At 49.8% G+C, this 23673-nt stretch overlaps 1 protein-coding gene across 1 annotated transcript in view; it reads left to right on the forward strand.

Annotated features, from left to right (window-relative positions):
- TTC38 (tetratricopeptide repeat domain 38) overlaps positions 1-23673 on the forward strand; it is a 141437-nt gene that overhangs the window by 12704 nt on the left and 105060 nt on the right. The window contains exons 2-3 of the mRNA XM_033953228.1: positions 4258-4339; positions 22155-22326. Of these exons, the coding sequence (XP_033809119.1) occupies positions 4258-4339; positions 22155-22326 (254 nt within the window). The remainder of the gene's footprint in view (positions 1-4257; positions 4340-22154; positions 22327-23673) is intronic.

The following is a 23673-nucleotide window of genomic DNA, read 5'->3' on the forward strand; positions in this document are numbered from 1 at the left end:
TCAAGCAAGTCTGCTTGCGAGGCTATCCGCTACAGGGCTACATGGATGACGTCACCCGCGTGCCTGCTGTCCCTGGATAACAACTGTTACGGTAAGTAACTGTGCTTTCTGGTCTTGGAGCTGTTTAATTCTCCTGAGGGTGCTCTGACTTTTGTTAGGGCTATGCCATGCTGGGATTTTATGGCAAGGAAGTGTCAGCAGCTTTGGTTCAGCCCAGGGTGGATTTTTTGGTATTACAGGTGGAAAAATGTACCTTTCCTCACAAAGTGGCATTAAAGCTGCATTGGTGACATTTTGTGTAACTTGTGTGTGTCATGCTCGAAAGTGTGCTCTGACAGTGTGGCGGTGGCTCCTTCTTTTCAATTTTGTTTTGATGGCATTATTTATCTGCTGGATGCTTTGTATGCCCTGTTTATGCGAGTTTGACTCAGGTATCAGAGTGATCCATCTCTGCCTGCAATAGGCTGCTGTTTCTATTTTCAAGGCTCCTTTGGCTGGGCAACTTTTTCAGGAGCTGTGATTGTTTGGCAACAGGTTTGCATGATTTTATGGATTTTTGATCCCCTCTAAGTTTTGTGGGTTCAGGTTGGGACGGCATTTTCAATTCTCATCCCTGCCCTAAGGTGATGATAGTGGTGGCAGCTTACCTACGGCAGATGGGTCTCCAGGTGCACCCTTATTTAGAGGGCTGACTGATCAGAGCTCCCTCACTGGCAAAGGGATTCCGCACGTTGGAGCGGGTGCTCTAGGTGCTGGAAGACCTGAGTTGGATTGACAGTGAAAACATGAAAAAAAGAGCAAAATTTCACCATCTGTTGCTCACGCACTCGCTTGGATACCAGGGAGTTCCTTTCAAATCGGCAGCAGGCCGCGTCTCCCTGCCAGTAATCGCTGGCAGAAACTGTGGGCTCAGCTTTCTTCCCTTCTGGAGCAGCCGGCTTCTTTGGCATGGGATTGTCTTCAGATTCTAGTATCAATGGTTTCCCCATTGTAGGTGATTCCTTGGGTGAGGGTGTGCAGGCGTCCTCTACAATAAGCTTTGCTCTCTCACTGGGTTCTGCACAGAAATGCTATGCAGACCCGTCAAACCTGGACTCTAGAAGCTGAGCAAGCATAGCCTAGTGACTTCTCCCGCTTTCGCTCCACTGGAGCATTCCACTACACTTTACCTCCTGGATTGTGGTGCGGACAAATGCCAGCCTTTGGGGCTGGGGAGTTCATTGCACTCATTGTCATGTTCAGAGGTGTTGGACACCATCTCAGCGACAGTGGTCATTTCACCAGTTGGAACTCAGAGCCATTTGACTAGCTCTGTCAAGATTACAGAAGACACTGGTGGATCAAGAGTTCTGGATCTTCTCCAATAGTATGACAACAGTAGCTTCCAGCATTCGCCCGGGGAGGAGGGGGGTCCGGGGAGCTACTTTACAGGGTGGGGAGGTGTCTGGCAGGAGGGACTGGGCATCCCCCCTGCCAGCGATGTTTGCAGGGGAGGTGGCGGGTTCCGTCAGGAGGGATTGGGCATCCCTCCTGCCAGCGATATTTGGGGGGGATTCCAGCAGGAGAGACTGGGCATCCCTCCTGTCGAATACCCCTCACCCCGTAAGGTAGCCCCCATGGACCCCGCGGACCTCCCCAGCCCACCCGGAACCCCCCTACCTTATGCTGATTGCCAGCTGGAGGCTGAATGGCCCGCCTTCAATCGAATGGTGGGCCTGCCCCTTCCCAGTGCATCGTGGGAGGGGCCTTAGGCACTTGGACCAACCGGAACCTTAGGCCCCTCTCGCAGTGTATTCAGGGATGCACTGGGAGTGGCATAAGATTCTGATTGGCCATATCCCTTAGACCACTTCTGGGGTGGGTGGGCAGGGGGGTCCAGGGGGCTACTTTATAGGGTGGGGAGGTGTCTGAAATTTTGAAGATTTCTTCTCAACATATTCCCCCAATTAATCGAATATTCTATTTGCCTTTAAAGAAGAATGTGGGAACTATGCCTCAGATGCAACCAGAGTTAGTCATCTTCAAATGTAACAGATTTGCTTGAATCTACACTCTCTGAGAACACAGAAAGAGCTACTTTGTTAATATCTTTTGTCTTTGAACAAGACTTGAATGCTATTATGAAATTAATTTTTTTGTAATTCTCAATCCTTGTTCTATGGAAAAAAAGTTTGGCTGTTTCCGGACATCACCAGAACTACATAGGTGCGTAGGAAATTATTTCTTACAATGCGAAATGAAACTTTAGCTACCCTTACAAGTGTTTAATCAAATTTCTAGGTGTTAAATATGTTTTTTTTCATCCCAGATCAGCTAAGGTATTTTCTGGATGTGAAGACCCTAGCACAGGGGAAAGATTATTAGTGAACAGTTGTGTAAATTAGAGAATTAACTGCCTTGCCTGTTTCCTTTATATTATTTCTTCTATTTGAGTCTTCTTTCACTCTATGGTATCTCCCTCACAAATTTTGTGGTCTGAGGAAGATGTGTTATTTTTCTTAAATATTTGATGTTCTGTTAAAGGGCTAAATGTATGAGTTGTTTATTTTCATTCTGTTTTTCTTAAACAAGAGGATTCTTGTAAAATATTGGAAATCAATAAAAAGGTAATTAAAAACAATGTAGGTGGCCTGCCTTGGGACTTTTCATTTTTAAGTGCGTCCCAATTAGCTGGTTAGGCAGAAGTAGGCTGCCTACAATGGAGAAGCCGTTTATAGAATTTGCCCCTTAGTGTGCATAGGTCCAGGTGGACCCTTATTCATCTACGATCTCATTCATTTTGGCCTTGCTGTAGGCTGGTTTGGATGTAGTTTCTCTTCAAGTCATGTGGCCAGACTCCTTCAGATCCTGGAAGCATCGGTCTCCCTTGGTGTCTCAGCCTGCGGTTGCTATACTCATGTCTGATCACCGGTTAAGCATCTTTTCCCTTTCTGGATCCTTCACCGTATATTGTCTAGCTTTGCTAAGGCATCTTTTGAGCCACTTTGAGATACTACCCTTTTGGACTTGAAGCTCAAGACTGTTTTTCTGGTCACCATTACATGGGCGTGTTGAGTGTCAGTACTGAGGGTCTGGTCTTGTAGGGGCCCTTTCCTCTGTATTTCAGAGAAGGGAGTTTTCCTTTGGATGGTTCCTTCCTGCTGGCCGAACATGATTTGGGTTTCCTGATCAGTCTAGATGTGTGTTTGCCTGACTTTCAGCTGACAGGTTCCCAGTCACAGGATCGCCTGTTGAAGAAACTGGGTGTGCACAGAGTTCTTCTGCATTACTTGAAGGTCACAAACGAGCTTCGTCTCTTTGTCCATTTGTTTGTGCTGAATCATTCTGTTCAGCAAGATGCTCCTGCTTCAAAGGCCTTGTTTCCAGATGGCTCCGTAGGGCCATTTTGTCAGCTCACATTCTTGCGTGAACTCTGTCTCCTGTTTCAGTTAAGGAGTATTTTGCTAGATGAATGGTCTCTTTGTTGGCCACACCTAGAGCTGTCTCGCTTGTGGAGATTTCAGGCTGGCAACGTGGTTTTCTCTTTGCATGTTTGCCAAGTTCTACAGAGTGGACGTGGTGGCAAGATAGGGCTTGCCTTTGGGTCCTTAGTCTTACAGATTGGCACAGCAATCCTACCCTAGTTTTTTTGGGGGGACTGCTTTTGTACGTGCCTACTGTCTAGAGTGTCTCGCCTATTGCACTGGAAAAAGAGATTATGTACTTATCCTGGTAAGCTCTTTTCCAATAGATAGGTGAGACATTCTAGACTCCCGCCCAGTATTTACTGCACTTGCTTGCAGTTTTTGAGCTGTTTATGCCTTTCCGAGCTGTTTCTTGGATACCTATCAGCCCTTGTGGGCTGGAAAGAATTTGGATATATACTCCATTTATTGGGGAGTGGTTTCTCAGCTTCTCTGAAATCGGTGCTGGCATTTCTCTTTATTGTTGATTGAATTCTTGAGCAAAACAGTTAGTTTGAGCCTGTTGCTATAAGTGCCTTTACTTCAGGTATATTCGGTGCTCGGGTACTAACTTTAGAGGGAGCTAAACTGATCAGTAAAGTACTATAGAGGCAGAGTGAAAAATCCGGAGTGGATTCCTTCTGCAACCATGTGACTAAAGGGAAATAACCCTACTGTCTAGAATGTCTCATCTATCTATTGGAAAAGAGCTTACCAGGGTAAGTACATAATCTATTTTTGTATTTTAGGTCTTAATAGAATAAAAACCAATCCATCTGAAGGTTTTTTAACGGTGGTTTTTTATGTTTTACAGTATGTGACATGGCGAAATGATAAAACTCTGGGAGGCATAGAGGGATGTTTGGCAAGGCTGCATGAAGCAGATCCAACCTTTGGTGAGTCTTGGCCTTTGGTTTAAATGTTTAAGTTTATTTATTTGATATACCTCGCCTTTAGAGTAAATAACAAGGTGGATTGCATTATATAAAAAAGTCAGTGGGTAAAAGATACAAATAATACAACTTAAAATACATAAATTTAAAGCTAGTATATCAAAAGGAAGAAAAAATAGATTAGCAATATAATTCAAAGACATCCAGAGAAGGGAAAGGGGAAACAATGGGAGAAAACTAAAAACTGAGTCTTATGAACTATGGTATTACTCAAGGAGACCCAGGGCTAGATGCACAAAACATGATTGTTAAGTTTGTGCAGGTCATTGTTGGCCGATTTTTTTGGCTGATTTCCAAACAGCGATCAATGCTCAAAAGGCTTTCTATGCAAATGAGTTGAGTCAGATGTCTGCCCTAATCCCACTCCACTAGTCAATGGAAAACAGATTCAACACGTGTGTAGAGAATCCAGAAAAGCTGAGCTGCAGGGGAAGCCCCAAAGCAGCCTCCTGTTACTCAGCTGTTCGAGGCAGGAAGCCTTTAAAAATTTTTTTTTAATGGGCACAGATGTGCGTGTGTTACACATCCACAACATTGTCCCCATCAAAAAAAAATATGACCTCCCCCTGATGACCCCGGTACCAAAATAGAGACAGGTGTGATGCCCACTCTCTCCTGCTGCAGCGAACCCCATCCACACCAGCCTTATCACCCCCCTCCCCTGCACTTCAGTAGAAATTATTAGGAGGGATGCCCATTCCTTCCTGCTGCTGCTGCGAGCTCCCCCCCAAACTTAACCCCCCCTCCCCAACGCCAGGCCCTCACCCAACTGACCCCTCCCCTTCCCCACTCCCCTTCTTAAAAAAAAAATTAGAAGGAGTGGTGCCACTCCCTCCCCCATACCTCTAAGCAGGAGAGATGCCCAGTTCTTCTGCGCAGGCCCTCTACTCCAAAATAGTGACCTGACCCTTCCTGGTGCATCCTGGAATGTACAGGGAGGGGCCTAAGGCCCCTTCCTGGAATGTACAGGTAAGGGCCTAAGGCCCTGATTGGCTAAGATACCTAAGTCCCTTCAAGGCATCTGAGCCAATCAGGGCCTTAGGCTCCTCCGTGTATCCCAGGATACAGATGGAGTAGCCTAAGGCCCTGATTGGCTCAGATACCTCTAAGCCAGTCAGTGTCTTAGGCCCCTCCCTGTGTATCCCAGGATGTACCAGGAAGGAAAAGGCCCACCATTTGGAATGGCAGGCCTACAAACTAGAGGAACTGGGCATGGGCTTCCCTTCTGCTATCATCTAGTTTTGAGGTACGGGGTGGTTCGAGGGCATCCGGTGGCAGGAGGAAGTGGGCATCAGAGATGGTACACATGGATAAGTAGGAAGGGAAAGTAAGACATGGAAAAGTAGATAGATTTTGAGAAGAAAGTAAAGGGTGCCAGAGGATATGGTAAGAGCAGATAGCGAAGCTGCTTTTAAGGAAGATTTGGGCAAGTTTCTAGAGGAAAAGTCCATAGTCTGTTATTGAGAAAGACATGGGGGAAGCCACTGCTTGCCCTTGATCAGTAGCATGGAATATTGCTACTCCATGAGTTTTGTCCAGGTACTAGGGACCTGGATTGACCACCGTGAGAACAGGCTACTGGGCTTGATGGACCATTGGTCTGATCCAGTAAAGCTGTTCTTAAGTTCTTAAATGGAAAAAAGTTGAATTTTAAAAGTTAATGCCAAAGATGGGTGTAGGGAGAAAGTGAAGAAGGAGAGAAAATTAGCAAATGAATAAGAAGGCCCTGGAATCACAGTTAAGAGCACAGACAGAAGGAAGTGCAACCAGAGCCTGGGAAAAGATGATTAGAAAAATAAAATCACCAGACAACAAAGGTAGGGAAAATGATTTTATTTCAATTTAATGATTGAAATGAGTCAGTTCTGAGAATTTATATCTGCTGTCTATAGTTTGCATTGTTCAGGAAAAAAAATATTTTTTTCTATTTCTTTGGTGTTGTACTACATATAGAGTCTGGCATCTTAGGGTTTTGTTTGTGTATATTGGTACTCCCCCCCCCCCCTTTTACAAAAATGTAGCTTGGTTTTTAGCACCGGCCACGGCGGTAACAGTTTCAACAGACATAGAATTCCTTACACTCCCTCCATTGCCCCAGGTATGTTAGCTAGATTGTGAGCCCACTGGGACAAATAGGGAGAAATACTTGAGTACTTGAATGTAAACCAGGGGTGTCAAACTCAATTACATAAGGGGCCGAAATCTAAAACAATAGGCTTAGTCGTGGGCCGAATTTTTAATTAAGATACTTCAAGGGGTCATAAGAACATAAGAACATAAGCACATAAGCAGTGCCTCTGCCGGGTCAGACCATAGGTCCATCCTGCCCAGCAGTCCGCTCCCGCGGCGGCCCAAACAGATCACGACCTGTCTGAATCATCTGAAGGGGCTCCCCTGCCACCTTGGCCTCCCAATTTGGTCCTGCCTTCCCATCGAAGTCCCAGCCCTCCGGTCCTGCACATGCACGACCTGGTTGGTTTATACTCATTACCTGACAAACTTTCTATACTTTTGTTACATCCCAGCTCCTCCCTCAGTATCCCATGATCCCTTTATCCCTCAGGAATCCGTCCAATCCCTGTTTGAATCCTTGGACCGTACCCTGCCTGATCACTTCCTCCGGTAGCGCATTCCAAGTGTCCACGACCCTCTGGGTGAAAAAGAACTTCCTTGCATTTGTTCTGAACCTATCTCCCTTCAGTTTCTCAGAATGCCCCCTTGTATTTGCTGTCCCCTTCAGTCTGAAGAATCTGTCCCTATCCACCCTCTCTATGCCCCTCATGATCTTGAAGGTCTCTATCATATCTCCCCTGAGCCTCCTTTTTTCCAGAGAGAAGAGCCCCAGCCTATCCAGCCTCTCGGCGTATGAGCAGTGTTCCAGCCCTTTTACCATTCTCGTTGCTCTCCTTTGGACTCTCTCAAGTACCGCCATGTCCTTCTTGAGGTGCGGCGACCAGTACTGAACGCAGTATTCCAGATGCGGATGCACCATCGCTCGATACAATGGCATGATGACTTCCCGTGTTCTGGTTGTTATGCCCTTTTTTATGATGCCCAGCATCCTGTTGGCTTTTTTCGAGGCTGCCGCACACTGTGCAGATGGCTTCAGTGATGCATCCACCAGCACACCCAAGTCTCTCTCGAGTCTGCTGTCTCCCATCAATACCCCCCCCAATTTGTAGCTGAACAACGGGTTCTTTTTCCCTATATGCATGACCTTGCATTTGTCCACGTTGAAGCGCATTTGCCATTTGTTTGCCCAGTTTTCCAGCTTGTCCAGGTCTCTTTGTAGGTCCTCACACTCCTCCCTGTTCCTAACTCTGCCGCACAGTTTGGTATCGTCTGCGAATTTTATAACCTCACACTTTGCCTCCTTTTCCAGGTCATTGATGAATATGTTAAAGAGTAACGGCCCCAGCACCGATCCCTGTGGCACACCGCTCGTGACTCCCCGCCAGTCAGAGTATTGACCCTTTACTCCAACCCTCTGCAGTCTACCCGACAACCAGTGCTCGATCCATCTGTGCACATCCCCTCCCACCCCGTGGTTCCAAAGCTTCTTAAGTAGCCTTTCATGTGGCACCTTGTCGAAAGCCTTCTGAAAATCGAGGTAAATGATGTCTATGGGCTCCCCTTTGTCCATGCGACTGCTTATTCCCTCAAAGAAGTACAGCAGGTTCGTTAGGCACGACCTCCCCTTACAGAATCCGTGCTGGCTTGTTCTCAGTAGGCCATTCCTCTCAATGTGCTCGCAAATGCCGTCCTTGATCATAGCTTCCACCATCTTCCCTATAATTGAAGTCAGGCTCACCGGCCTGTAGTTCCCGGGGTCACCCCTCGGTCCCTTCTTGAAGATGGGTGTGACATTTGCCAATTTCCAGTCCTCTGGTACCTCACCCGTTTTCAAGGATAGGTTGCAAACATGTTGGATTGTGCCCGCTATTTCCTGTCTTAGTTCCTTCAGAACCCTTGGGTGGATCCCGTCCGGGCCCGGTGATTTGCCGCATTTTAACCTGTCTATCTGTTTGAGGACATCCTCCTTACTTACCTCTATGTGTTCTAATTTCTCAGCCTGTTCCCCACTCATGAGGTCCTCTGAGTCCGGTATATTAGAAGTGTCTTCGCTCGTGAAAACCGACGAGAAGAACGTGTTCAACCTCTCAGCTACCTCTTTATCCTCCTTAATCACTCCCTTCCTGTCCCCATCGTCCAACGGCCCCACCTCCTCTCTCGCTGGTCGCTTCCCCTTAACGTAACTGAAGAATGCCTTGAAGTTTTTCGCCTCCCTGGCCAGCCCCTCTTCGTATTTCCCTTTTGCTTTTTTAACCTCCCGGTGGCATTCCTTTTGGCATTTCCTGTGCGCCTGACGGTTTTCCTCTGTTGGGTCCTTTTTCCAACTCTGGAAAGATACTTTTTTGTCTTTTATCGCCCTCTTTACTTCTATTGACATCCAAACCGGGTCCTTTGATCGCTTGTTCTTGCAGCCTTTCCTGAAACTGGGGACGTACATTCTTTGGCTGAACCACTAGCCGTGCTCTTCAATCTTTCCATGCGCACGGGAAAAGTACCCCTAGACTGGAAAACAGCTAACGTAATTCCACTTCACAAAAAGGGCTGCAGAACAGAGACAGAAAATTACAGACCGGTGAGTCTTACATCCATAGTGTGCAAACTCATGGAAACACTGATCAAACAGAATCTTGACAAAATTCTAGACGAAGAAAACTTACGTGATCCACACCAACACGGATTTACCAGGGGAAGGTCCTGCCAAACTAATCTGATTGACTTCTTTGACTGGGTGACCAGTCACCTGGATGCCGGGGAGTCCCTAGACGTGATATATTTGGACTTCAGCAAAGCTTTTGATAGCGTCCCACACCGCAGGCTGTTGAACAAACTAAAATCGATGGGATTAGGAGATACATTCACTACATGGGTAAAGGATTGGCTGGATGGTAGGATTCAAAGGGTGATGGTAAACGGTACCCCCTCCAAAACGTCAGCTGTGACGAGTGGAGTACCTCAGGGCTCCGTCTTAGGGCCGATACTATTCAATTTATTCATAGGAGATTTGACCCAAGGACTTAGAGGAAAAGTATCACTGTTTGCCGACGACGCCAAACTATGCAACATAGTAGGCAAAAGCAGTGTACCTGACTTTATGACGCAGGACCTACGACAGTTGGAACAGTGGTCATCAACTTGGCAACTAAGCTTCAATGCCAAAAAATGTAAAGTAATGCACCTAGGCAAAAAAAACCCACACAGAACTTACACACTAAATGGTGAAACCTTGTCCAGTACCACGATAGAACGTGATTTAGGAGTGATCATTAGCAATGATATGAAGGCTGCAAATCAGGTGGAGAAGGCTTCGTCCAAAGCAAGACAAATGATGGGCTGCATCCGTAGGGGTTTTGTCAGCAGAAAACCTGAAGTCATAATGCCACTGTACAGATCCATGGTGAGACCTCATCTCGAGTATTGTGTTCAATTCTGGAGACCACACTACCGGAAAGATGTGTTGAGAATTGAATCAGTTCAGCGAATGGCTACCAGGATGGTCTTGGGGCTCAGGGATCTCACATATGAAGAAAGACTAAAAAAACTGCGGATGTACTCGCTGGAGGAGCGAAGAGAGAGGGGGGACATGATTGAGACCTTTAAGTATATCACGGGGCGTATAGAGATGAAAGATGATATCTTCAGTCTTACAGGGCCCTCGATAACCAGAGGACACTCGCTGAAAATCAGGGGAGGGAAATTTCAGGGTGATGCTAGAAAGTACTTCTTCACCGAAAGGGTGGTCGATCATTGGAACGAGCTGCCTCAGCAGGTGATTGAGGCCAACAGCGTGTCAGATTTTAAGAGAAAATGGGATATTCACATGGGATCAATAGGGGAGTAAAAGTCAGGGAGTAGGTCATTGGTATGGGCAGACTCGATGGGCTATAGCCCTTTTCTGCCGTCAATTTCTATGTTTCTATGTTTCTATGTTTCCTGCAGGGTGTCCCTGAATAGGGTCCAGGCGCTTCCCACAGTCTCCATCCTAAAGATGTTTCTGAGCTTCCTCCCCACCATTTCCCTCATAGCAACATAGTTCCCTTTCTTGAAGTTCAGCGCAGTTGTTGCGGTCCTCCTAACTATGGGTGTCCCTCTTTCTAATGTGAATCTGATCGTGTTGTGATCACTGTTTCCTAGCGGTCCTCCCACTTCTACCCCTCTTGCAGGCCCCCCTAAACCGTTTAGGATGAGGTCAAGAGTAGTACCCCCTCGCGTCGGTTCTTTGACTAGTTGCTCCATGAAGCAGTCCTTCACAGCTTCTACAAATCCTGTCTCCCTCGTGCAGTTGGAGTGACCCGTACTCCAGTCTATCCCTGGGTAGTTGAAGTCCCCCATCACTGTTACACTTCCAGTCCTGCACTCCTGTTTCAGTTCCGCTTCCAAGTCGTGTCCGACTCCCTCTGGTGTACCAGGTGGTCGATAGTAAAGCCCCAGTTTTATGCCCGCACCCTTGTTTCCCGGTAATTTGACCCATAGCGATTCCAGCTCCTCTGCCTTTGTTGCCATATCCATCCTGATCGAGTGGATAGAGTCCTTTATATATAGTGCTATGCCTCCCCCCTTTTTGTGGGTCCTGTCCCTCCTGTAGAGCTTGTACCCCGGCAGCGCTACATCCCATTGATTTTCCTCTGTCCACCAGGTTTCTACAATCCCAATTATATCCAGGTCCTCCTCTTTGGCCACGACTTCTAGTTCACCCATCTTGGCCGTGAGGCTTCTTGCATTTGCGTATAAGCCCCGCAGGTCCCGTCGTTTTTCTTCCACCTTTGCATTTACCTGGGCCACTTGCCCTTGGATTTCTGGCAATTTTCCCGCTCTCTGTGTTTCTGCTTTGCCCTCAGCCTTTACCCTCTTGGCTTCCTGCTTCCCCACATTCCTGCCACCCCACGTCTCCGCTTTTCCTCTGGGATTCCTAGCCCTACCGTCCCCCTCCTGGACTATCATCCCTTGAGCCTCTGTTTGATCCCCTTCGCCCTGTGGTACCTCTATATTACCCTCGGCTTTCGCCCTCATGCCACCCAGCCCCGTGTCCCTGTGCCCCTTAGTCTTCTCCCAGCAAGCTCCCTTTACCTGTTGTTTCCCTCGCTGTCTGATTTTGAGATCTTCCGGTCCCTCTGTTTCCTCCCTGCAGTCAGCTCGTTCAGCATCTGTTCTGGATACTGTTTTCCGAAGCGTCAACATCAGATCAGCTGTCGGCTTTCCCCCTCTCCTCAGTTTAAAGCCCTCTCGATCTCCTTCCTCACATTGGCTGCCAGTAGTCTGGTTCCCGCTGTGCTCAGGTGCAGGCCGTCCCGCCGGTAGAGCTTGTTCTTTCTCCAGAAGGACGTCCAGTTCCTCACAAAGCGGAAGCCCTCCTCCTGGCACCATCTCCTCAACCATGCATTCACAGCTTAGATGTCTGACTGCCTCTTTGCATCTGCTCTCGGTACAGGCAGGATCTCCGAGAATGCTATCCTCCGTGTGCTCTGCTTCAGCTTTCGTCCCAGGACCCTGAACTGGTCAGTCAGTGCGTCCATGCTGAAGTTCCTCCGGCTCACATCGTTTGTTCCGACGTGGATTATTACCGCAGTCTCCTCTGTCTCTGCTCCGTCTAGGATCCTCTCAATCCTATCAGTGATGTCTCGTGTCTTGGCCCCTGGGAGACAAGTCACTAGCCGGTCCTCCCTTCCTCCAGCTACGTGACTGTCTACCTCTCTCAAGATCGAGTCTCCCACCACAATAGCAGACTTCCCTTTCCTTAGCCACCTCCTCTGTCTCAGGTCCGTGTCCTCGGTGTAGTGTGGTGTCTCTTCCTCGGGGTCCTGGTGAGTCGCGGTCTCCTCCTCTTGCGTGGTTCCTCCACTAGGTCCTTCCCCGGTGTCCCCTTGTAGATCCTGGGTCTCGTCTGCCGACATCCGTCTGTGCAGCTGCTGGTCCTGTTCCTCCACCTTCCTCCTATAGGCCTCCTCGATGAATCTCTCGAGGTCCCTCACCTGATCCACAATGGGGCCTGCTCCGTCTGTGTCTTCGGTTGACCAGCTCGTCTCCTCTGTGTTGCGCAGTCCCTCTAGTCCCTCCAGTTCCTGGACCCTGACCCTCAATCTTCCGACCTCCATCCTCAGGCTTTCCAGTTCCTGACACCGACTGCATATGTACTCCCGCCTTCCCAAGGGGAGGTAGTCGTACATATTACACTCTGTGCAGTATACCGGAAAGTACCCCAGGGATCCTGGGTCCTCCATTGCTCTCATGAAGTGCTGGTATGTTCCTGCTGTGGGTAAGAGAGAGAGAGAAGAGAGAAGAGAAAGTGAGTTACTTGGCGTTCCTGGCTCCCTCTCAAGGCTCCTACGCAAAGGCGATCTCGCTAAGGCGAGCGCCTTTGCCGCTCGCCTTCGCCGTGCGCCGAACGGCTGGGCGCCGTTGGCTCCCTTCTAATTAAAGGGGGAGCCCGGGCCCGATGCAACCTGTGACGCGGGTGGGGGTGGGCGGAGCTAACTCTCGCCTCGACCCCGGTCCAACAGCCTGCTCCGGCTGCTTCCTCCTGCCTTCCCTTCGCTCCTGCAAGGAAAAAAGAAAAGAAAAACGCTGCCGAGGCTTGCCTCGTGCCCTGGCTCCCTTCTAATTAAAGGGGGAGCCCGGGCCCGATGCAACCTGTGACGCGGGTGGGGGTGGGCGGAGCTAACTCTCGCCTCGACCCCGGTCCAACAGCCTGCTCCGGCTGCTTCCTCCTGCCTTCCCTTCGCTCCTGCAAGGAAAAAAGAAAAGAAAAACGCTGCCGAGGCTTGCCTCGTGCCCTGGCTCCCTGGGTCCTTTTATTATCCCAGGACAAGCAGGCATGATATTCTCACATGTGGGTGACGTCATCTACGGAGCCCCAGCGCGGACAGCTTTTCAAGCAAACTTGATTGAAGTTTCAAGTTTGCTACACTGCACCACGCATGTGCATGCCTTCTAGCCCACTAGAGGGCGCATCCCCACCTCGTGGTCCTCAGTTCAGTTTTTTCTGCGGAGCCAGAAGCCCTGTGGAATTTGAGCTCGTGTAGCATTGCCTTCTGTCACCGCGTCTGGGTATTTTGCTCGGTCGCTGTGGTTTGATTTTTTGTTTTTCATTCTTTTTCTTTCAGTTCGTTAAAAAAAAAAAAAAAAAGTACTTTTTCGGCGATTCTTCGGCTCCGGGGGCTCCCGTGAGCCGCGGCCGCGGGCCATTTTGGTTCCGGCCTTTCCGTTTTTTCATGTCCCGTCCCTTGATGGGTTTTAAGAAGTGCACCCGGTATGATCGGTTGCTCTCTATTACCGATCCTCACCGGTGGTGCTTGCTCTGCTTAGGGCCCGAGCATCCGACAGACTCTTGTGATAGGTGCTCGACTTTCCAGGCCAGAGCGCTCCGTCGACGCCGTGCCAGGATGGCGGAGCTTTTCTCGGTCGACTCCGCGGCGGGGAAGGCCTCGACGTCGGCCTCGGCTTCGGCCCCGGCCTCGACCTCGGCCTCGCCGCGCCCCTCGACGTCATCGAAGCCTGCTGCTCCGATCAAGCCTGCTTCGGGTAAGTCCCCGCTTCCGTCCTCAGCCCCCGGATCAATGAAGAAGCCATCCTCGGGCTCCTCGACAGCGGGTGGGTCGTCCTCGGCCCAGGCTAAGGTAGCCAAACCTAGTGCCCCGAGGGAATACTCGAGACTGAGGTCGCCCTCCAGGGAGCACCCCCCAGCTTCGGATTTCCCGGCCATGTTGGGGATTCCCGCGTTCCAGGACTTGCTCCGAGCCTTGATTACCTCGGAGCTGTCCGGAGCCATCGAGCAGTTGCAGCAGGCTTCGGCCTCGACTGCACCGGCCTCGGCGGCCTCGGTCTCGGTACCCTCGACTTCGGTTACCGGTGCGGCCCCGACCTCGACCCCGACCTCGACCTCGGGGACCCAACCTGAGCGGAGTGTTAGACCTCGGGACAAGGTACGCCGGGTGAGGAGAATATCCTCGTCCTCTTCCTCGAGGTCCTCCCGAGGCTCCTCGCCCTCGGGCCGGCCTCGGGCGAGACGTCGTCCGAGGAAACCCAAACGTGCTCGGGGTTCTCCTCGACGACGTGGTCGCTCTTCGCCGCTCGGGGGCGAGGCGTTGCGGGTCTCGGAGCTCCGCCTCGATAACCCGAGACTGTTTCGGTCCCCTGCGAGAGGGGGTTCGAGAAACTCCTCGCCGAGACGGATGGAGCGTGCCTCGGTGCCTCGGACCCTGGGAGCTTCCCCCAAGGGCTCTTCGGGTCGTAGGCGTTCCCCGACCCATTCGAGGTCGCTAGATGTGGCCTCCTGGGGATCGGGGTCTGGCAGGGAACCGAGGTACTCCCGCGAGGCTTCCCCCTTCTGTTCGGCGGGGAGGTCACGAACCCCCTCGCCGCCCGCCAGAACGTCCTCCTTCTCCAGGTTCGTGCACGATATGGCGCGAGCCCTGGGTTTGGACTTAATGGCAGGGTCTCAATATACTAGGGAGTTCCTCGAGGAGCAGGACCTTCCCACTCCCCCGCAGGAAACTCCGCGCCTTCCTTTGAATAAGGTGTTACACCAAACCTTAATCAAAAACTTGGACTCCCCTCTTACAGTCATTGCGGTGCCGTCTAAGATGGAGTCGAAGTACAGGACCATTCCGCCTAAGGGCTTTGAGAAACCGCAACTCTCACACCAGTCGTTGCTCATGGAGTCGGCGCTAAAGAAAACACAGCCCTCCAGAGTTTCGGCGGCGGTCCCGCCTGGTAGGGAGGGTCGGACTCTAGATAAGTTTGGTCGTCGCCTCTACTCTAATTCACTCATGGCGACCAGGGTACTCAACTACGCTTTTACGTTCTCCTCCTATCTGCGTAGTATGGTGAAGGACTTGCCTCAGTATCGAGAGGTCATACCTGATTCCCATAAAGAGGGGTTTACAACCTTCATGTCCAACTTGGCCCAATTGCGACTCTACCTGTTCCACGCGGTGTATGACGCGTTTGAGCTCGCTTCGAGGGTCTCAGCCTTTGCGGTGGCTATGCGCTGCTTGGCATGGCTCCGAACCCTCGATATGGATCCTAACCTACAGGAACGCCTGGCGAATCTACCATGCGTGGGTTCAGAATTATTCGATGAATTCCTGGAGGCGGCGACCAAACGTTTATCGGAGCAGGAACGCTCCTTGGCCTCTTTGGTCCGTACAAAACCTCGGCCCCCGCCCCAAAAATCTTTCCGGCCACCCCCGAGGAGATACCCCCAGAAGTCTACGCCGGCTTTCTCTAGACCTCCGGCGCGCCGCCCACCCCAGCAGGGTAGAGGGGGTCAACCGAAACCTCCAGCGCAAGGGGCGTCCAAGCCGGCCCCGTCCTTTTGACGGACTGTGCGGATGGGGGCGGGCCCCCTCCGCGTTTTCGCCCAACCCTCTTCCAATCGGGGGTCGCCTCAGGTCCTTTTACGTGGCTTGGACCGAGATTACATCCGATGCATGGGTGCTCCGGACCGTCTCCGAGGGCTACTCGCTCAATTTCTCAGCCACACCGCCGGACTGTCCACTGGGAACTTGTCCGTGCAACCGGAACCAACTTCCCTTTCTCCTTGTGGAGGCCAGGGCCTTGTTGAGCCTACGGGCGGTGGAACTGGTACCCCCAGACCAACGGGGACAGGGGTTTTACTCCCGGTACTTTTTGGTCCCAAAGAAGACAGGGGACTTACGCCCCATTTTAGACCTCAGACAGCTCAACAAGTTCCTGGTCCGGGAGAAGTTCCGTATGTTATCGCTTCCGGTGCTGTACCCTCTGTTGGAGGAAGGGGACTGGATGTGCTCCCTAGACTTGAAGGAAGCATATACTCATGTTCCGGTGCATCCCGCCTTCCGCAAATTCCTAAGGTTTCAGGTGGGGGAGTTCCACCTCCAATATCGGGTCCTCCCCTTTGGACTGGCTTCGTCCCCTCGAGTCTTCACGAAGTGTATGGTGGTAGTCGCTGCAGCCCTCCGATCTCGGGGGCTACAGGTCTTTCCCTACCTGGACGATTGGCTGATCAAGGCCCCTACCAGGGAGGGGGTTATCTCAGCGACCCAACAGACTATCATCTTCCTTCAATGGCTGGGGTTCGAAGTCAACTTCCCCAAGTCTCAGTTGTGCCCGGCGCAGTCCCTTCAGTTTATCGGAGCCGTGCTGGACACGGTTCGCCTCCGTTCGTTCCTCCCTCCTCCTCGGTTGGAGGCGCTGCTTCGGTTGAGTCGCCAGGTTTCTCTTTCAACCACAGTATCGGCTCAGCGCATGATGATGCTTCTGGGCCACATGGCATCGACGGTCCACGTCACTCCGTTCGCCCGGTTACATCTGAGGCTCCCTCAGTGGACCTTGGCCTCTCAGTGGCGACAGGATTGCGATCCAGTCTCGTGTCCAATAACGGTGACTCCCTCCTTGAGACGCTCGCTCCGTTGGTGGACAAACTCTTCCAATCTTTCAGGGGGTTTGCTCTTTCTCGTTCCTCCGCACCGCAAAATTCTGACCACGGACTCCTCGGAGTACGCGTGGGGGGCTCACCTCGAAGGTCTGCGGACCCAGGGTATATGGTCAGCAGAGGACCGCCTTTGTCACATCAGTGTGTTAGAGCTTCGTGCCATTTTTCTGGCGGCTCGAACATTCTGCCACCTGCTCCACGACCAGGTAGTCCTCGTGCGTACGGACAATCAGGTGGCAATGTATTATGTGAACAAACAAGGGGGAACGGGTTCTTGGCCCCTCTGCCAGGAAGCCCTGCGTCTTTGGGAATGGGCAGTTTCCCACAACATCTTCCTACGTGCGGTTTACATTCAGGGAGAGAAAAATTGCCTGGCGGACAAGCTCAGTCGTCTTCTCCAGCCGCACGAGTGGTCGCTGAACTCCCGAGTTCTGCGCGAGGTCTTCGATCGCTGGGGGACGCCTCAGGTGGATCTGTTTGCCTCACCGGAGACCCGCAAACTGCCCCTTTATTGTTAGCAGATGTACTCCCCGGACCGTCTCGAGGCCGATGCCTTCCTTCTCGACTAGGGAGAGCGGTTCCTCTATGCGTTTCCTCCTTTTCCTCTGATCTTGAGGACGCTGGTGCATTTCAAATCGACAAGAGCCACGATGATCCTCATCGCGCCTCGTTGGCCTCGTCAACATTGGTTCTCCCTACTTCTTCAACTCAGTGTCAGGGAGCCGCTGCTTCTGCCTGTTTTTCCCTCTCTGCTGTCTCAGAGTCGGGGTTCGCTGTTGCATCCCAATCTTCAGTCTTTACATCTGACCGCTTGGTTCCTTTCCCCTTGACTTTGATTCCTATTTCTCAGTCTGTGAGGGAGATTCTGGAAGCCTCGCGTAAAGTCTCGACTAGGCTTTGCTATTCCCAGAAGTGGACCAGATTTTCATCTTGGTGTTCCTCGAACCGTTTAGACCCGAGTTCGGTTCCAGTGTCTTCGGTGCTGGAATATTTGTTGCATCTATCTAAGTCTGGCTTGAAGACGACTTCCATTCGGGTGCATCTCAGTGCCATTGCGGCCTTTCATCGCCCTCTAGAGGGTCGATCTCTTTCTCTTCATCCTCTGGTTGCGCGTTTCATGAAGGGTCTCGTGAATGTTCATCCTCCTCTGAAACCTCCTCCTGTTGTTTGGGATCTTAATGTAGTCCTAGCTCAACTGATGAAGCCTCCTTTTGAGCCTGTCGACAAATCTCTTCTTAAGTTTCTCACTTGGAAGGTGGTCTTGTTGATTGCGCTCACGTCCGCTCGTCGGATTTGTGAGCTGCAGGCTTTGGTTGCGAATCCACCTTTTACGGTGTTTCATCATGACAAGGTGGTTCTTCGTACCCATCCTAAATTTTTGCCTAAGGTTGTGTCTGATTTCCACCTCAATCAGTCCATTGTTCTTCCGGTGTTCTTCCCGAAGCCCCACTCACATCCTGGTGAGGCGGCTCTTCACACGCTTGACTGTAAGAGGGCGTTGGCTTTTTATCTCCAACGTACCAAGTCTCATCGGAAGGTTCCCCAATTGTTTTTGTCCTTTGATCCTAATCGTTTGGGACATCCTGTTTCCAAGCGCACCTTGTCCAACTGGTTGGCTGCTTGTATTTCTTTTTGCTACGCTCAGGCTGGTCTCACGCTCCATGGTCGAGTCACGGGGCATAAGGTCAGGGCTATGGCAGCTTCGGTTGCTTTCCTCCGGTCTACCCCGGTGGAGGACATATGTAAAGCTGCCACGTGGTCTTCGGTTCATACTTTCACCTCCCATTATTGTCTGGATACGTTGTCCAGAAGCGACGGCCGGTTTGGCCAGTCGGTTTTACGTAATCTGTTTTCCTAAATTGCCATCCTCCCACCTGCCCTTTTTTGGTTGGCTTGGAGGTCACCCACATGTGAGAATATCATGCCTGCTTGTCCTGGGATAAAGCACAGTTACTTACCGTAACAGGTGTTATCCAGGGACAGCAGGCATATATTCTCACAACCCGCCCTCCTCCCCGGGGATGGCTTCTTTGCTAGTTATGGAACTGAGGACCACGAGGTGGGGATGCGCCCTCTAGTGGGCTAGAAGGCATGCACATGCGTGGTGCAGTGTAGCAAACTTGAAACTTCAATCAAGTTTGCTTGAAAAGCTGTCCGCGCTGGGGCTCCGTAGATGACGTCACCCACATGTGAGAATATATGCCTGCTGTCCCTGGATAACACCTGTTACGGTAAGTAACTGTGCTTTAAGGTACGCTAACCGATTTAGCATGTGCTAAATGTGCACCTTAGTCGTAGTAGAAGTATAGGGTTACAGCCTCTCCAACCCCACGCCGGCTCTGTGATGTAAACAAAATAAATAAAAAAGACTTCTCTTTCTTTTAGGTCCTAGTTCACGCCTGCTGTCTAACACTAGGTCAGACAGGATACATATTTCAAATCTGACATATTGTAATCACTAAACAGAAAATAAAAATATTTTTTCTACCTTTTGTTGTCTGGTCATTATTCAAATCATGTTTCCCTTCCCTACCTCTTTCTTTCATGCTGTCTTCCTTTTGTTACACTTAATGATGTCACATCCTGCTCTTGTTTCTGTTCCTGCTCCAGCTCACCATACCTAGACATAGTAACTGCAACAACTGTAAAGCTCTATTTACTCATCTATCCCCCTATTCCTGACTCTCTCCAACTTATCACTCTCCAAACAGCTCAATCATTTGTCCTCTCCTTCTTCCTCCTCCCTCATTCAATTCTCCTTTATCCAGATCGCTCCCACTGTCTTCTCTACAGAGAAAACTTCCTTTTACCTCCACCTCTCCTCCCCAGTCCCGTAGGAAAACTAGGTTCTTCCCTCCCTTTCAGAATCACTCAGCTCTGGAACAAACTTACCTCCCCTCTTAGGAATCTGAGCTCCCTCCAACTCTTCCGTAAACATCTGAAAACCTGGTTATTCTCAAAAATGTAACTCCTCCTCCCTCTCTGGTTATTCTAGTCCTCTAAATTTTCTCTTCATTTTGCCTCTTCCCTCCACTGGAGTTCCTTTCTACCCTAACTCTTGTTAACCGTGTCGAGCTTTACGAATGTAGAGATGATGCGGTATACAAACCTAAGGTTTAGATTAGATTAGATTAGATTTCAATGGTATTTAAAATCCTTACCACAGTATTTTCAAACAACAGTTGTCTTTTCCTTGAAATTAAAATCACCGTTCATGAAAATCTTTTTGCTGTCCTATGTCATTTGCTCTCTTCACAGTGCCCCCATTTATTAAATCGTGATAGCGATTTTTAGCGCCGGGAGCCATGCTGAATGTTGCGCGCAGCTCCCGGTGCTAAATCTGCTAGTGAAGTTTAATAAAAGGGGGAAACTATGTTTCTTAGTCACCATTTTGATCACTACCATCTGTGATGTAAACAAAATAAAGCAGCCTGCAGAGGAAAGTGCGGTAGCTACATCGCCACCTCTTCCCATCCGACATACCACTTCTTCAGTCCAGGACGCTGGAGGGAGGAAAATGAAGCACGCTCACTCCCACCAATCGGGTGTCTGTTGCAGCGGTGACGGACAAGTACAAGGGAGGGAGGGAGTGAGCATCTCTCCTGCTACCGGAGGTGTGGGTGTGTGTTGGGGGTGCATTGCTTGGTGGTGGGAGGGAGTGGTCATCTCTCTCACTGCTGGGGGAGGGGGTGTCGTATGGGGGGTTACTTGACTTCGGCGGCTCGATTTGTTGTTTGGTTTGTTTGGGGTTTTTTCCCATTCTGTGCATGTGCCCATGCAAATTTAGCGAACCTTCTCTAGTATGCTAACCTCATTTGCATGAGCTTTTTTGGAGAATGACTCGCTTTTTTAAAAATCACTACAATAACATCTGCGACTGTGGTCCATCGATTTTTAACACAATTTTTTGAGAATCTAGCCCTCAGTGTCAGAGCCAAGGCTGCATCAGTAGTCTACTTGAAGTCAGCCTCCTTTGAGGGACTTGCAGACTACACATTCACATCTCACCACTGCCTTGAGCAGCATATCCAATGGGACAACCAGTTTGATCAGATAGATCTGCAGAATTTGTTTGGAGTCTAGAATCCAACTCCACCCTCCTGGGCCCATTTTCTCTCTGTTCCAGAGTAGACCTTTACAACAGGCCTGTTTATTTTGTTAGTGTTATTGGTTCTGATTGGCCTTGCTGTGCACATCCTTATTGCACAATGCGCAGTGGCTGCTAAGAAAGTGAATAGAATGCTAGGAATAATCAAGAAGGGTATTACAAGCAGAACGAAAGAAGTTATCCTGCCGTTGTATCGGGCGATGGTGCGCCCGCATCTGGAGTACTGCATCCAATATTGGTCGCCGTACCTAAAGAAGGATATGGCGATACTTGAGAGGGTTCAGAAGAGAGTGACACGTGTGATAAAAGGTATGGAAAACCTTTCATACGCTGAAAGATTGGAGAGACTGGGGCTTTTATCCCTGGAGAAGCGGAGACTTAGAGGGGATATGATAGAGACTTACAAGATCACGAAGGGCATAGAGAAAGTGGAGAGGTACAGATTCTTCAAACTTTTGACAACTACAGGAACGAGAGAGCATTCGGAAAAATTGAAAGGGGACAGATTCAGAACCAATGCTAGGAAGTTCTTCCTAATGTGTGGTGGACACCTGGAACACGCTTCCAGAGGGAATGATAGGACAGGGTACGGTATTGGAGTTCAAGAACGGATTGGACATTTTCTGAAGGAAAGGGGGATAGAAGGGTATAGATAGAGGGCTACTACATAGGTCCTGGACCTGATGGGCCGCCGCGTGAGTGGACTGCTGGGCATGATGGACCTCAGGTCTGACCCAGCAGAGGCAAGGCTTATGTTCTTATGTTTGTTGTTTTTGGTCCAGCTTATTTTCAGAGAAAGTGAAATTACTCTGTAGCAGGTGTTTTCTGAGGACAGCAGGACTAATATTCTCACATATCCTCCTATCTCCCTTAGGATTTCCATTCTTTATGCATTTTGATCAAATTGAGGGTCCCGAGCGACATAGACTGGCAGGAAGGTACTTATGCATGCATGATGCAGGCCTACCAAAGGCTTTTTTATAGGTAAAGGAATGCTGGCACCAGGCTCCGTCAGGGGACATCACTCACATGTTGGAATGCTTGTTTTGCTGTCCTTAGCGAACACCTGCTATAAGTGAGTAACTTTTCTTTCCAAACTGGCTTCATCATGAACTGACCTGATGTTCTTCCTTCTCATTATGAATATTTTTGCTTGCTGTTTTTGCTAGTGATGGGGCACGTTATGGCTAATGGTTTGGAGCTGATTGGCACTGGGCGTTCCATATTTTTGGACAAAGAGCTGGACAGGGCAGTGAAGAATATGGTCAAACTTGCTAAAACACAGCTACTGACAGAGAGGGAACAACTACATGTGTCTGCAGTGGACTTGTTTGCTAAAGGGTAATACTTTATTCATAAAAGATTATTTTATGGTTTGCTCTAATTTGGGGTAATTATGATATTGCATGCTAATAGACAATAAACTTACGTTTCGTTCGCACATTAGTGCATTGGTCAAAAATTGTTTCTATAAGTTGAGGATGATACGATCACTAGTCCCCCTCCTTGATAAAATCTCCCTTAATATACTAGTTCATTTCCTAGTAATATCTAAATTAGATTATTGCAATTCTTTATTAAAAGGGGCATATTTAAAAGACATAAGGCGTCTTCAACTTATACAAAACACAGCAATAAAGATAATTTCAGGCTCAAAAAAATTTGACAATGTCACACCATTATTGCAAAAAGCTCACTGGTTGCCAATAACATATAGGATTACCGTATTTGCCGGCGTATAGGACGACCCCCCAACTTTTAGTTAAAAAATAGAGTTTTGTGTTATACTCGCCGTATAAGACTACCCCTTCTTCCGCACACCTTCTCTACCGCCCCGGGTGCAGCACAGCCGGCCAGGTTCCCTTACTTTTGTGGCACTTCCCCGACCGACCGACAACAGCCCCGGTCCGACAAACCTCCCTGCCCTTAACCGCGAATCTAAATTACCTTCTTACAGCTGCTGTAAGAAGGTAATTTAGATTCGCGGCTACAGGGCAGGGAGGATTGTCGGACCCGGGCTGTTATCGGTCGGTCGGGGAAGTGCCACAAAAGTAAGGGAACCTGGCCGGCTGTGCTGCAACCGGGGCGGGGCGGCCGCCCCTCTCTCTTGGTAGCCACTCGAACCGCGAGGCTACTCTCCTTCTCCTTACCTGCCATGCCTGCAGCACAGAGCCGAACGGAAGTCTTCCCGACGTCAGCGCTGACGTCGGAGGGAGGGAGGGCTTTGTTTAAGCCCTCCCTCCCCTCCGACGTCAGCGCTGACGTCGGGAAGACTTCCGTTCGGCTCTGTGCTGCAAGCAGAGAAGGTAGGGAGAAGAAGAGCCGCGCGACTGAGTACATCCAGCCCCGCAAGTAAGGGCATGTAAACTGTACCCGGCGTATAAGACGACCCCCGACTTTGGGGAGGATTTTAAGGTACTGAAAAGTCGTCTTATACGCCGGCAAATACGGTACATATAAAATAGCTCTTCTAGTCTTCAAGACTATACAAACCAACGCTCCGGCATTTATAGATAGGCTTTTGATTCCACAGAGCTCATCGAGAGTTCTTAGATCTATTTCACAGTTTACCCTTAACGTTCCTTCCTTGAAAATTATCGGAACACGCCGTGCTTCTATTTTTTCTGAAACTGCTCCAATGACTTGGAATTCTCTTCCTTTGTATATAAGACTCGAACAAGATTTGCA

Source organism: Geotrypetes seraphini, chromosome 7 (assembly GCF_902459505.1).
Source record: "Geotrypetes seraphini chromosome 7, aGeoSer1.1, whole genome shotgun sequence".
NCBI classification, from domain to species: Eukaryota; Metazoa; Chordata; class Amphibia; order Gymnophiona; family Dermophiidae; genus Geotrypetes; species Geotrypetes seraphini.